This window comes from Cryptomeria japonica, chromosome 7 (genome assembly GCF_030272615.1).
Source record: "Cryptomeria japonica chromosome 7, Sugi_1.0, whole genome shotgun sequence".
Classification (NCBI taxonomy): Eukaryota; Viridiplantae; Streptophyta; class Pinopsida; order Cupressales; family Cupressaceae; genus Cryptomeria; species Cryptomeria japonica.
Genome location: NC_081411.1, coordinates 590,265,151 through 590,279,728, shown reverse-complemented (window position 1 = coordinate 590,279,728; position 14,578 = coordinate 590,265,151). Strand labels below are relative to the sequence as shown.

Sequence of the window (14,578 nt, the reverse complement as noted above, 5' to 3'; positions counted from 1 at the left end):
CTTGAACACCTCCAACACACCTGCAAAACTCTTCTTTCTCTTCTTCTATATTTCTCCTCTAGACAAGCTAATTGCCTACACTCTTAACCAATTCTTTGGAGCAACTTGCAAGATCTTTCTCCAACCTTGCTGCTGATGATTGCTGCTTGTTAACACCATTAAAGGCTGCATTTTATAGATATTAGAACCCTTGTGAGGCATCACAAAGAGACACCCAAATCTTCTCTTTCATTTCCCTCCAATTCTCTTTTAGAATTCCTCTGTATTTGCTTGAAATTCCTCATCAAATGCTTCCAAATATGGTACCCAATTGTTGGCGTGAATAAGGATATTTCCTAACTAGTTCTTGGTTAGTACCTATTCACACTTGTTAAGTTCACTTAGGAATCTTAGTTGTCACATGACAATCATTTAATGTTGTTCATGTTAGTTATCTTAGGTGTCATCATATTAGTTTTATTCATTTTATTTTGTCACAGGGTAGTTGTAACTACTCCCTCCTCACTTGCCTTTACAAGCAAGCTCATTTGTACATTGTAATATATCAATTCATAGCAAGTTCTTGTCTAGCATTTCATTTTGATCTCCATTGTTCTTCATTGCTCAAGTTGCAACATTCTCGTGTGTGGTTGGATAGTTTCTTGGTTGATCCATTGAAGTGCGCGTAGCTTCATGGGCTCATAATTTCTTCAACACCAATATTTCTAAACAATATCCAATGACTTGCTGTTGTAAATAACTTTGAAAATTGAATAAAAACAAGAACCAAGTCATGCTTTTTGGAAATTGAATAGTTTTTAATTATTCTCTAAAAAATCACTATCTTTTCCCTCCATTTTAGGCATCTGAAATGAAAGAATAAAACAAGAATGGAATGCTGATGGACACTTGCCTTATGAACACTTCCTTAAGCATCCAAATTGAGTAAATTAATTCATTTCCAATTTTTAATATGCCAATTAATCCCTTCAACCTTTGAAACCTTGAAATTGTGCAATATAATACTTGTAAAATCACATTAAACGCTTTGTTTGCCTCTGATTTTTGAAATGAAAGTCAATTCTCGTTAAAACTAATATTTTATCCTTCCACACTCCAAAATATGTTCTTGAAGCTCCAAAGTACACAATTTTTTTTTTTTTTGAACATATAATATAAATTATTTTTTTGGTGATGTAGGATTGGTTGTGAGCCTTGATTCTCCTACGTAAAATCATAGGCCACTGTTAGGCAAACATATTTTCTTAGAAGTATGGTGGTAAATAAGTGGTTTTAGTTGAAAGGGAAATGGATAGACATGCATTGCTAGTACATAAGATTTAAAACCTAATATAAGCTTGATATATATGTGCACTTAAAGCTATGTCCATGAATGAAAAGAGGACATAGACATTTACTATACTAACTCTATGATGAAAGACTTGCAGATATCAGATCTTAAACATTTTCAGCAGCATATACATAAGCACTTAGAAATAAGAAAAATACAGAAGAAGATGGCACAAATATACATTGGGAAAACCCTTTGGGAAAAACTCAGCCTCCAAAGCATGAAACCATGTGTTTTCCTAACAATAGTTGCAATATAATATCAGGCTCAGAGCCTTAACACAGATATCAACAGCCTGCTGTGCTGGAGGAAACCCACCAGTATAACCTCTGCCATAATGTCTCATCTCTCTAATCTACATCTCAAGCATTTAATATACAACTAAGACCAAAACTAGAAAGCACCAATGGTTTCTAAAACCATGGGAGAATACTGTTGTCATTTTATGACACCCTTGGTCCATCAGTGAGAACCGATCGGATATATGTTCCATGGACCAGTGCTGCCCTAGTTGGATCAAGGAGAAAGCAATGGAATTATGAGGTGTGAAGTATTGTCTTGCCGGAACTCCGGAACTTCGGAACCCCAAGGTTCTGAAGTTCCTTTCCTTAGTCTCCTTTTCTCTTCCCTGGAACTTCGAGGTTCCGAAGTTCCTTTCCTTAGTCTCCTCTTCTCTTCCTCGGAACTTCGGAACCCCGAGGTTCCAAAATCCCAATCCTAGGTCTTCCTAACTTCGGTAACCTGTGTTTCCGAAGTCTTCCCAACTTCCTTCCGACTTGCAACACTTCTAGATGGCATGATCAACACTCAAGGCTTTTAATGCTCCAACAACTCTTGCAACCAGTTTTCTATAGAAGGCTGTCATGCCTCATTGTAAAGGGTTCTCTCCCTGCTGGCTTGAGCTATTCTATGTTCTTTCACTTCTCTTAAAGACTTGTATTTATCTTGCATTTCTGCAACTGTAAGTTTGGCCATTGGCCTTATAATGAATTGAAATCATCATTCTTGCCTTACTTCTACTTATGTATGTTGTGTATGTGTTCTTACCTTCATTGTAAGCGTATGTTTGTGGCTTGCTTTCACATATATGTTGTGTTAACCTGTTTCTGGGTTTGACTTGTGGGAAACCTTCTCCCCTCTTGACATTCAACAAGTTCTAACCTCCATACGTGCTTTGAGGTCATTCATGCAACTGAAGTTTGTGCATCTCTTGGGTATTTCAGTTGATTCTTTGTGCCATTTCGGGTGGGGAGAGAAACATCTCTTATCTTGGTGCATCACCTCCTTTCATTTTAAGCATTTCTCTCTTCCCTTTTCCTTTGCAAGCTGTTAGGATAGGTTTAGAAGTAAGATTTGAAGTCTTGGGTTGGTTCAACACCTGCACTTGGATTGAGAAGGAAGCCGGCCTTCTCTGGAGATTCAACCCCTTGCACAAGTTCCCACACTTCGGGGTTGTTTCCATGTTTCACGAGGTTGCTGAGTTGATAGCTCAACAAGGGTGCAAGCTTTTGTGATAACAAATACCATGAGCTAAAACTAGTGCTCAAATTTGAACGCCCAAATAAAGGCGAGTTAATTAAAACTTAATTGGAAACTTCTTTCAACTTTAGCACTCGTTGGTCTTATTTGCCTTGATTGGTAACTTGCTCATGAGAACTAAATATCTTCCTTGATCTTCTCCAAGTCACCACTTAACTCCCCCTTTCCATGCTCTTTCTAATACAACTCATACACACCTTACAAGTTGTAATAGTTGCATTTAGCAACTCCCATGACTAGTAAAGTGATAATTACAAATTGCCAAATTACAAACTACAAGTGACGACAGTGCTACTCCAAGTGGGATGACTCAAATATGTGGGTGCACAATACTTAAAAATACAATTAAACTAAGTTACTGATTTGGGTACGGATTCGTGGATTCGACAAATTATTTTTTCTTGGGCACGGGTATGGGTATGTCCGTACACATATTTTAATTATATATATATACACACATACACACATTATATATATGTTCAAACATCAAAATTCTATATATGTTTTCATGCATTTTATGCATCACAAGGGGCGAAATTAGGGTTTTGATGTTAAAAAAATATTAGTAAAGGTGTTTTTTTATTGTTTTTTGTGTTTTTATGACCCATGGGCCTTGGTTCTCCCGGGTCCACCCGGGTTCTCCTTGGGTTCCACCTGGGTCCTGCCCATGTGGTTGGGTTCTCTGTGGGTGGAACTCGGGGAGAACCAGGACTGGGCAAGAACCAGGACCCGAAGCCAACCCATTTTGCCAAGAACTGTAGCAATTAAATAATTAAATATGAACATTGGAAATGCAAGGTTGAGACAACATTTTCCGACAATCTCCTACACATCAGACAACTTGCAAGAGCATAAGGGAATCCTTAGAAATCACAAACTATTTGCAAGTGTATGATCATGTTGCACAAAGTGAATGCTTCGTTCTGCTTGTTGCGTGGGACCTGTTAACACAAAAGCTCGCACCCTTGCTAAGCTATCAACTCAGCAACCTTGTGAAACATGGAGACAACCCCGAAGTGTGGGACCTTGTGCAAGGGGGTTGAATCTCCGGAGAAGGCCGACTTCCTTCTCAATCCAGGTGCAGGTGTTGAACCAACTCAACACTTCAAAACTAACTCCTAAGCCTATCCTAAGAAATTGTAGAGGTAAAGGGAAGAGAGAATGCTTGAAATAAAAGGAGGTGATGCACCAAGAAGAGATTGTTCCTTTCCCTACCGAAATGACACAAAGAATTAACTGAAACACCTAGGAGATGCACAAACTTCAGTTGTATGAGTGATCCCAATGCATGTATGAAGGTTAGAATCCACTGAATGCCAAGAGGGGAGAAGGTTTCCCACAAGTCACACTCAGAAAAACAAGTTAACACAACATATATGGAGAGAAGAGCCACAAAACATACACTTATGATGAAGGTAAGGAAACATACACAACATGCATAAGTTGAAGGAAGGCAAGAATGAAATTTCAATTCATTCAAAGGCCAAAGGCCAAACTTACAGCTGCAGAAATGCAAAAAACAATTAGAAGTTTTTAAGAGAAGAGAAAGAGCATAGGAAAGCTCAAGGCAGCAGGGAGAGAACCCTTTACAATGAGGCTTAACAACCTTATATAGAAAAAAAAGGTTACAAGAGTGATCATGACTCCTGCATGTTAGTCGGGGAGCGCAGGGAAGTGCATGCACTTGACCTCAGTACTTGCAAGCAACCTAGCCATACCCACAAAAGGCAATCTTGAGAAGATGGATTGATTGACCTTCCAAATTCAGAGTATGTAGACATGACATAGGTCACTACAACAAGCATGGCCCCGTACCTCCCTTGATGGAAATCCTGCCAAAAACATTAAATGCACCCCTGTGGCTCCACAAAAGAAAGTGCATAAGTCACCAAAACTGTCGGAGCATTTAAAGCTTTGAGTGTCGATCATGCCATCGGGAAGTGTCGCTAGTCGGAAAGAAGTCTGGGGATTTCGGAAGCTCGGGCTCCCGAAGTGGGAAAGACAAGGAAGGAACTTCGGAACCTCAAGGTTCCGGAGTTCCGGGGAAAAGAAAGGGAAGGCTAAGGAAGGAACTTCGAAACCTCGGGGTTCCAGGGAAAACTAGAGAGAAAAGGCAAGGAGGGAAGGAACTTCGGAACTTGGGGGTTCCGGAGAAGGGAAGAAGAAAAGAAAAGAACTCCGGAACCTCGTGGTTCCGGAGAAAAGAAGGAAGAAAGGCTAGGAGAGCACTTCAGAACCTCGGGTTTCCAAAGTTCCGAAGAAGGCAAGGGAAAGGAATTTTGGAACCTTGGGGTTCTGAAGTGCCGGAGTTCCGGGGAACTCGAAGGAAAGAAAAGGAAAAGGCGGAACTGCGCAAAGGAACTTCGGAACCTCGGGGTTCCAGAGTTTCAGAGAAGGGAAGAAGAAAAGAAAGGAACTTCGGAACCTCGGGGTTCCGAAGAGAAGAAGAGAAGAAGAGAAAGGGAAAGAAAGAGAAGAACTTCAGAACCTCGGGGTTCCGGAGAAAGAAAAGCGAGAGAAGGCAAAGAGAAGGAACTTTGGAACCTCGGGGTTCCGGAGAAGGAGAACATGAGAAGGCAAAGGGAAAGAACAATAGCCTTCTCATCGTTGTTAATAGCTTGTAGTTTAAGGATGATCAACTATAATATCTCTCTAGCTAGTTCCATTAGTTAGCAACAGCACGATCATAATCAGTAATATTATTATTATGATTAGATATGAGGAAGCAACGAATTACCAAGGCATCAATAAGTCTAAATTATAATTAATATTATGGCACGATGAAATTATGAAGAGATGTGTGGTGATGACAATCACCAGCGATTACATGAGACTTAATGAAGAGATGCAGTTAATACGTTAAGACAGTGATCATAACAAAGACTTCTTGGTTGTTATGAAGAGATGTCCGATCCAAGGGAGACATGATTCCTCACACTCAAAAGATGCGACTCTTCAATTCGAGAGAAATAAGAATTAGATCAAACTCATCCAGGAAGGGGGGGTTTAGAAGGGAAATTATTTCTGTTTATTACGGGTATAATATTTGGATCTGCTCCTTGAGCATTGGCCTATTTAGCTGTTACCGATTGCAAGCACATAAAATACAGATCAGGGATAGCATTACTGATTACAAGGAAGAACTGGATGTGTTAGACATGACACCAGATTTATTACAAACTTAGACTTCCATATCAAAGATAGCGACTATATCGCTCCAGGCGATATTATCTCATCAAACATCTAATGAATTAAAGGATTATATTTGAGACAATGATCCTATTATTACAAGTAATATTATATTATATTTGCTTGCACACATCAGATATAACAATAAGCGTCTATAAGACAAGATCATCTTGCATAATTGTTTCAGTCGTATCAGACATAGTAAAGATAATCTATCATGGTGACTTACACTTGAAGTGCAGAATTATAAGATCAATTCATCTAGCATATATCTTGTTGCCCAATCAGAGATAGCAGCGGTATTGATATTAGTCATATAATAAGAACAACTATCCTACAAAGTGATCTAATATATATTTTATTCTTGAAATAACATTATCATTATCTATACCTCACCAATCACATAAGTCTATAAGTGGTATCATATATTGTAATTCTTTGTGATATTTGAGACTTGAAGGAAAGAAGTCTCCTGCAATTGATCCTTAAGTTAATTGTTCCCTTATCCTTTAAAGCTTACATAAGGGGGGATATTACAATCTCCAAGTTATTTCACATCACAAAAGATAAGAGATTAAATAGCCCCCATGTTGTAACAAAAAAACCAATGAAGTACAATAATAGTAAATGATCACAAAGTGTGAGAATTTGCCAAGATCTAGAGTCCAATTGATAGCACAAATGAGAGAGAACAAAATATGACAAGAATATACTGTATTCCTATCAAGATGCAAAATACTGATCAACTAGATCATCAAGAATTATCATATACAATGTAGATGAGCTTGCTTATAAAGGCAAGGCCATATGGATATGTGAGCACACAATCATGACATGTGTCTCAATGAGAAACAAGAGTAGGTAGGGGTAGATAGGAGTAGGTAGGAGAAATAATAAAATATTCCACAAGAGGTGGATCACCCACTGAAGGTGGAATGTAACAATAAGATAAGACCACAAAAGGTGGAATTTCTCCTACATACATCATCCCTATGTGCACACTTCCCTAAGTGTCTCATATCCAAACTACTATGAGATGCATTATCCTAAGTCAACTTAAGCAAGGTGTAATTATGTTTAATAATTTACACCAACAACCCCCTTTAAGTGCAACTTAGGGGAATGCACTTAAGCTAACAATGCAAGATGGGTCTCGGCTTCTAGGCCATGTTAGATACCCATGTACAAATGCAAATGCAAGCAAACCAATGCAATCTCTCACAAACGGAGAAAGAGAGAAAAAAGCAATAGGAAAAAACTCCCCCCTAAAAAAGAGATGAAAGCACACAATGCTCTCAATGACGAATGAGAAGAACAAAATCTCATGTGAGGAAAAAAAAACCCCAATAAGAGAGAAGAGGAAAGACCATGAAGCCCCCCTTCAATATAGAATCTCCTGCAAAGATGGTCCAAGATGTTGACCAAAATACCTCCCCATAAGGAAGAAAGAGAGCCAATGTTGCATCAATAATGTCAACGTGTGACAAAACCAGTTACCAATGTCGATGATGATGAATCACTCGCTGCAACATGATAAAGATCAGGCATGGAGACAACTTGCTTTGAGCATCACTTGGATACTCAAATTGCAAAAATATTGGTACAATCAAAGTCTCATGGGAGCCATGCACAAATGTGTACAATCTAAGTCTCAATGGGAGCCATGCACCAAGTCTCACAAGGAGACATATGGATGAGCAGCAATGGAAGATGTACTCGATCCAGATACTTTCTCAGCTAGAGAATAAAAGTCTCACATGAATATTCCTAATCTACGGTGTACAAGAGGATTACATCAAATAGGTCAACAATGTCAAGTACAAAGAGCATACAACATAACATTGTAAATATGGAAACATGAAGATGATGCCACCAAAAAGATGCCTTGTAGAATATTGCAGAAAATGTGCCTCCAATTGGAATGTCGCCAAGAGATATAAAGGAGCAACTGACTCCCCCTTTTGACTGCAGTTGGAAGCGCTGCATGACAGGTATGAAAGGTGGACGAAAATATTTTGTTCCCGATTTTGCATATTTATTGAAAATTTTGTTTTTAAAAGATTTAAAATCTTAATAAAAACAATTTATTAAAAATCCCATTAAAAGACATAAAATAACTTTATTAAAAATTTAATAAAGAAAAACATAAAAAAGTTTTTATTCTAAAGAATTTTTTTGAAATATTTAAAAAATTTATTAAAAAACTTAATAATAAAAACATATTAAAAATTTTAATTATAAAAACTTAATTTTTTTTTAAAAGAACTCTTGCGGGGCCCGCAGATACTTTGCGGGCTGCAAGTGACTTGCGATGACTGTAGGGCTTGCGAGGCCGCAGGTGACTACAGTACCTGTAGGCTGTCTATGGACCGCATGGGCTTGCGAGGCCGCGGGTGACTACAGTACCCGTAGGCTGTCTGTGGACCGCAGGGCTTGCGGGCCGCAGTACTGCGGTGACCACAGAGTTGCGTCTCGCAGTACTTGCAGTGACCGTAGCTTGTGTCACCTACAGACACTGCGTGACCCCAAACAAAAATAAAAACAAACAAACTTTTATTTAAAAAACGCCCCCCCAAAATTTAAATTCGTATTTTTTATTGAAAAAAAACGAAAAATAATTTTTTTATTAAAAAATTAAAAAATGTACCTGCTGTAGACATGTCCGTACGATAGGCAGGGAGGGGGATTTTTTTTTGCTTGGAGTGATGAAGTCCAAATTTGACGAATGAATAAGCGATCTTGGGGTTTTGCGTGTTTTGACTGTGCTAGCGATGATGAAATTTGCCAAAAATGCTCCAAAATTGCAGATCACTGTCGGGACAAGTCACCACCCTCCACCTTCAAACGGCTCTAGATTTGGTTTCGGATGTCGGATTTGGACGAAACAAAAGGCGATTCTAACTTTCTCGAACCTCCTTAATCCAATGGTGATCTCAAAATCAACCCAACAAGCTCCAATAATAACCTGCAATAAAAAGCTCCAAAATGCAAAACCTCAAATTTCTCTAATTGGCAAACCAACAACACTCTAATGGCTCTGATACCATGTGAGAATTTGCCAAGATCTAGAGTCCAATTGATAGCACAAATAAGAGAGAACAAAATATGACAAGAATAAACTGTATTCCTATCAAGATGCAAAGTACTGATCAACTGGATCATCACGAATTATTATATGCAATATAGATGAGCTTGCTTATAAAGGCAAGGCCATATGGATATGTGAGCACACAATCATGACATGTGGCTCAATGAGAAACAAGGGTAGGTAGGGGTAGATAGGAGTTGGTAGGAGAAATAATAAAATATTCCACAAGAGGTGGATCACCTACTGAAGGTGGAATGTAGCAACAAGATAAGACCACAAAAGGTGGAATTTCTCCTACATACATCATCTCTATGTGCACACTTCCCTAAGTGTCTCATATCCAAACTACTATGAGATGCATTATCCTAAGTCAACTTAAGTAAGGTGTAATTATGAGGAATAATTTACACCAACACAAAGTGATCACAATAACTCCATCCAAACCTCAACTCCAATGCTATATGAATACGAACCTGTAGGTAGAAACAATCAACCATAGAGAGAAGACCTGCATCCATACCACATAGCAGGCCCATTTGCCAATACCGTTGGGTACTCTAACTATGACAAGCCAGACTCCTTCCAAAACCCCAAATAGAAAAGCCTTCTCAACATCCAACCATTCAACCCCAAGGTCAAACACAAATAAAAAATCAATAAACTAGCAATGATATATGCCTTTCAACCAAAGGAAGATCAAACTAATAACCATTCCTATCACTAGGGAATATGCCCAAAACCATCCCCTATGCTTGTCAAAAAAATCTACTCCTAAACAAACTCGTGCATATGAGAAGGCAAAAAGGAAATAGCACCATGTCATGTACTCCTCAAATAAGCCCTCCAGAATTCACATACATAGCCCAAGACTCATACCCTAGAGAAAATGAAGCATAAAAAATATGATACATCTGAGTACTAGGTGGGCAATACCTCTTAGATAATTCTCTGCCATGTGGGCCAAGAGTGGGGAATGAGATTGCTCAATCACAAACAATATACTCATTAGGTCCATGCAAAACTCATATCTAGCTTCTAGTGTAGGCTTTTTAGTCTTTTTTCTGAAACCTCATCAAGAGTCTCTATTCCAACACATGATCTCCAACTGCTAGGGGTGTCCAACCTCATCCACACCTGTCTAGCATCAATAACCATCTGATTGACTGTGGCATGCTAGTCGAACTCCATCCGCATTATTGCAATATCTAGAAGCTCCCAAAGTGAAATTATTACTACACTGAATAGTAGAAGGCTACCACAAATCACTGTTAAACCTCCTTCAACATGGTCAACATAGAAACTAGGAACCTCTCTTGACATCTTGATTTACATCTTCCTCACAAAAGGTCATCTGTTTGATAGATAAATCTGCTCCTAAGAACACCAATATCATGCTAAGACTGTAAAAGAAAGAAGTCCTAGAGACCTCCATGGCACAATGTCACATCACTGCCAAAGTTTCCACTGAGAGTAAATTAGAGCTACCTTGACATCATGATAAATATCTTCTAACCAAAGATTGCACGTGGTCCTCGCACAATCAAAGAACACATTTGCAATACTTGACCTCCCAAAGGGCAAAATAAAACCATGATCTCTAAACCAAGATAACAAGTAATTGCCACTGACTATGTCTTGCACAAAGCTCACATTGAAAGTAAACTAGATGTACCATGACATTTTGATAAACATCTTCTAAGTAAGATAACTCATTGCCTTCACACAATTAAAAAACTCAACTGACTAAGAGCTCCCAAAGGGCAAAGTCAAGCCACAATCTCCAAACTAAGAGAACAAGCAGTTACTATTGACTACGTTCTTGCACAAAGCTCCCACTAAGCCGTGATCCAAAACCTCTCATGACAACATACTCACACTTCTGTAGGTTCCCAAGAACATGCTTAAGAAACCAAACTACACACCCAAGTGCTCCAAGTCCTAAAGTCCCTTTGCTACAAGTAACCACGAATATTTATTTTCTTGCCTTTGCTACTAAACACACCAATGCCCCATGATGGTCAAATGGCGAACAAACTAGAATTTGCAACTCCACGGCACCCAAAGAGTCCGCTTCATGATCCTGTTGCATGCAAGACACCATTAAAACTGCAAAAATCTATGGGTATAGACAACCCAATTCAAGTTATCTATGTAACTTGTGGGTATAAGCAACCCACAAAAACTACAAAACTCATGTATCTCAAAGCACAACATGGATCCTTAAAGAATTTAAACCCAAACCTAAGCATACTCAAGTCTGCATCAGCAATAAGCAAAAAAGAGACATGTAGATTCTTCCATGACACCAACATCAGATTCAAAATCCAGCTCCGATGTCTTGGAAATCCACAACAGGGAACAATTCCAACTCAAGAACCCAACAAGGACCACACCACTTATGCATCAAGAGAGCTGCAACCAACCTCCTCAAACCATGCATGCAAATCTGTAACTATCACCATTCAGAAAGCATTGAACAATAGTCACTTCACAGATCTACAAAACCATATTTGCAATTCTGAATGCATTAACACAACTGAAACACCCACAAATTTGCAACCACTAGATCTATATTCCAAATGCTAGACTATCACAAATTTGCAACCTATAGATTTAAAAACACAATGAATCTGCAACATGCACTTGATGAAGCCACACATGCAGCCACATGCAATAACATGCAACACATGTATCCATCCATGCAATTCTGGTACAATATATATTCACAACATGCAACCCACTAGCCATCCATGCAACCATTAGAAAGAAAGCTAATTAAAGAGATATTGAATGAAGCCATTTGAAATTTCATCCTAGGCTTATCTAGTGGGGTACAAAACTAAATGTTAAATCAAGTGTAATCATTAGGATCGTCTACATTGGATGATCTTTTGTATTATTGTATATAGCCCTTTTAAAATTATTTTCTGGTTTTTGTATATAATTGCATAAAATTGGCTAATAATCATAATTAATAATCATCTTTTTGAATTCTGTGAGTTTACGTTTGATATGGCATGCAGGAAAGTTAAAACAGCTGGGGGATTCAGTCTTGGGGCGGTTTGGCATGTCTGTTGATAACTTTAAGGCTGTTAAAGACCCTAGTACTGGATCATATTCAATTTCATTTCAACGCTGATTTTGTTGACTGGAAGCGTGTTTAGGTTTTCTGTCATTTCCATCCCATTTTCACAAAATTGCTGAAATACTAGATTCTGTGAAGAAACTCAATAGCTATCATGGAAACAGCTTCGATTTCTCAGTTAGCTAGGTTTATGCACTCAATCTATTTGCATTGTAAATTTGTATAATATTTTTTTTCGCATCTTATTGTTTCTTTATAAATAAGCCTAAATAAACATGAAGTATTCAGGATAAGAAATCAAATTGCTTGGTACAATGTTTTTGGGGATGAAGTACATGTCTATTAAAAATACATTCGAATATTTATAACAAGCAGGCAATAATAATACAGGTATTCGCATATGTGCATTTAATTTGCTGTATAGTAATAAATGGTGAAATGTTCAACTTATTTTTACACACTTTTTGTAAACAAGCGCACACAACATGCATGTGCATACAAAATTATGTATTTTTGTGGAATTTAGTTGTGATTTTGTAGTCTTATGTTCAAGTTAGAGTAACCTATGTATTATTCTGAAATATAGTTGTGATTTTGTAGTTCAATATTCAAGTCGGAGACCTATGTATTTTTCCGAAATTTAGTTGTGATTTTGTAGTCTTATGTTCAAATTAGAATAAGCCTTATGTTTTGTAATTATGCACTTTTTGCCCTTCAAGCAAAGTAACTGATTTGGGTATACAGTCGGGTATGGGTTTGCTGGCACAGTGATTTTTTTCCCCGGGTTTGGGAGGTCTGAGTATAGTTGTACAAAATTATAACTTTAAAAATACTAAAATTTAAATAAATCATAAATACTAAAACTTAAAAGGACCAACAAGATGTTCGTCTAATTATGTATTTTGTTGGTGCCCAGTATTCATAGTTTTTTAGAGGCCTTGGAAGCCTGGTTGTATCATTTGGAATGCATATTTTTGTATGTTTTGTGGGTGACCCAACTTCCATTCAAAAACTTAATGTACAATGACTGACCATTGAAAGAAAATTGAACGACTCCCAAAATGTGTTATGTATGGTGAGCCATGGCGCATTTTATTGGAGATAAAGAGGGCACGTGAGGCTTGAAAGGGCAATGATTCATTGTAAGAGAGAATCACTTGAGCTTGAGGGCCAAGTTCGGTTACATAACCTAGTTTATATCTTCAGCAATTTCTGTGACAACTGATTTGATGGGGAAGATACAGAATATGATGGATGATAAGTTCAGAGTTTGGACATTGTGACGAATGCATATCAAAGTTGAGGGTTAAATAAAAGATTCCCGACCTTGTCGGGGATATACTGTTCACTGGGAAGATCTGCACCAACACAAAAAGATTGAAAGGTACATAAAAACTCATTCGGGCTGTTCATGAGTATCAGCTGATCACAAAATTGAGGCTGTCAGTAAGCATAATCATCTCAAAATTCAAGCATACCAGCCTTCTAGAGAGTTTCAGGAGGACATAGAGGCATTGTTATATGTACGAGGAGTTGTTCTAGTATAGTTAGTATTTGTGTTGTGGAATAATCCTAATATGCAAAGGTAATTTATTTAAACACTGCTATTTCTTTTGAGAAAATTCATCATCATATTTGTGTTGCAGACCTTAGTACATTCTATAGTGCAAAATGCTTGTTGCATTTTGTCAAACATTTATGCATTATTGTTGAAATTCAAACCAAGCTTGTCTGAGCACAAATAAATCAACGTGGGATAGTACAGCCAAGGAATTTTGATATTCTTGAAAAATCGCTTAACAAAATCTCAAGAGAAATGAGTGGGCAAGTAAAACATAGGGATTTTCCTTCCACTATCATTGAAGTGGACGGGTCACAAATTATAGGCACCTAAGGAGTTGAAGATTCTCCCATTTCATTACCTTGCTCAGATGTCTAGGGAACCGTTGTTTTGTTCAACTAATTTACTTAATCTTCTTCTTCAAATGAATCCTTAAGCATTTTGTGTTTGACCCACAATGACACTTGCCGATGCCCCTTTTATTTCACTTATGTATTGCCTCTTGGCAATATCCATATTTACATTATAATCATCTATACCTATAGGCATGTAAAACTGCACCCCCTTGACCATAGAAGTTTGGGATTATAAGTAACCTTTGATGTTTCTCTAAGTATTGCATGGCTTGTATGTTTTCAAAACAAAAAATATACTACTCCTTTGTCTGTATGGCTAGGTATTGATGAAATTCATATTGTTCCAAAATGGTTGAAAGTCTAGGAAATGACCTTAAAGATTTGGCTCCTAAAACTCTTGCAATCCGATGAGCATTGTTAAGAAATTTCG

At 37.8% G+C, this 14,578-nt stretch overlaps 1 protein-coding gene across 1 annotated transcript in view; it reads left to right on the top strand.

Moving 5' to 3' along the window:
- The window catches only part of LOC131048739 (uncharacterized), a 109,364-nt gene extending 96,721 nt beyond the window's left edge, over positions 1-12,643 (top strand). The window contains exon 5 of the mRNA XM_057982805.2: positions 12,170-12,643. Coding sequence (XP_057838788.2) covers positions 12,170-12,285 — 116 coding nt within the window. The 3' untranslated portion in view covers positions 12,286-12,643. The remainder of the gene's footprint in view (positions 1-12,169) is intronic.
- The last annotated feature ends 1,935 nt before the right edge of the window (positions 12,644-14,578 follow it).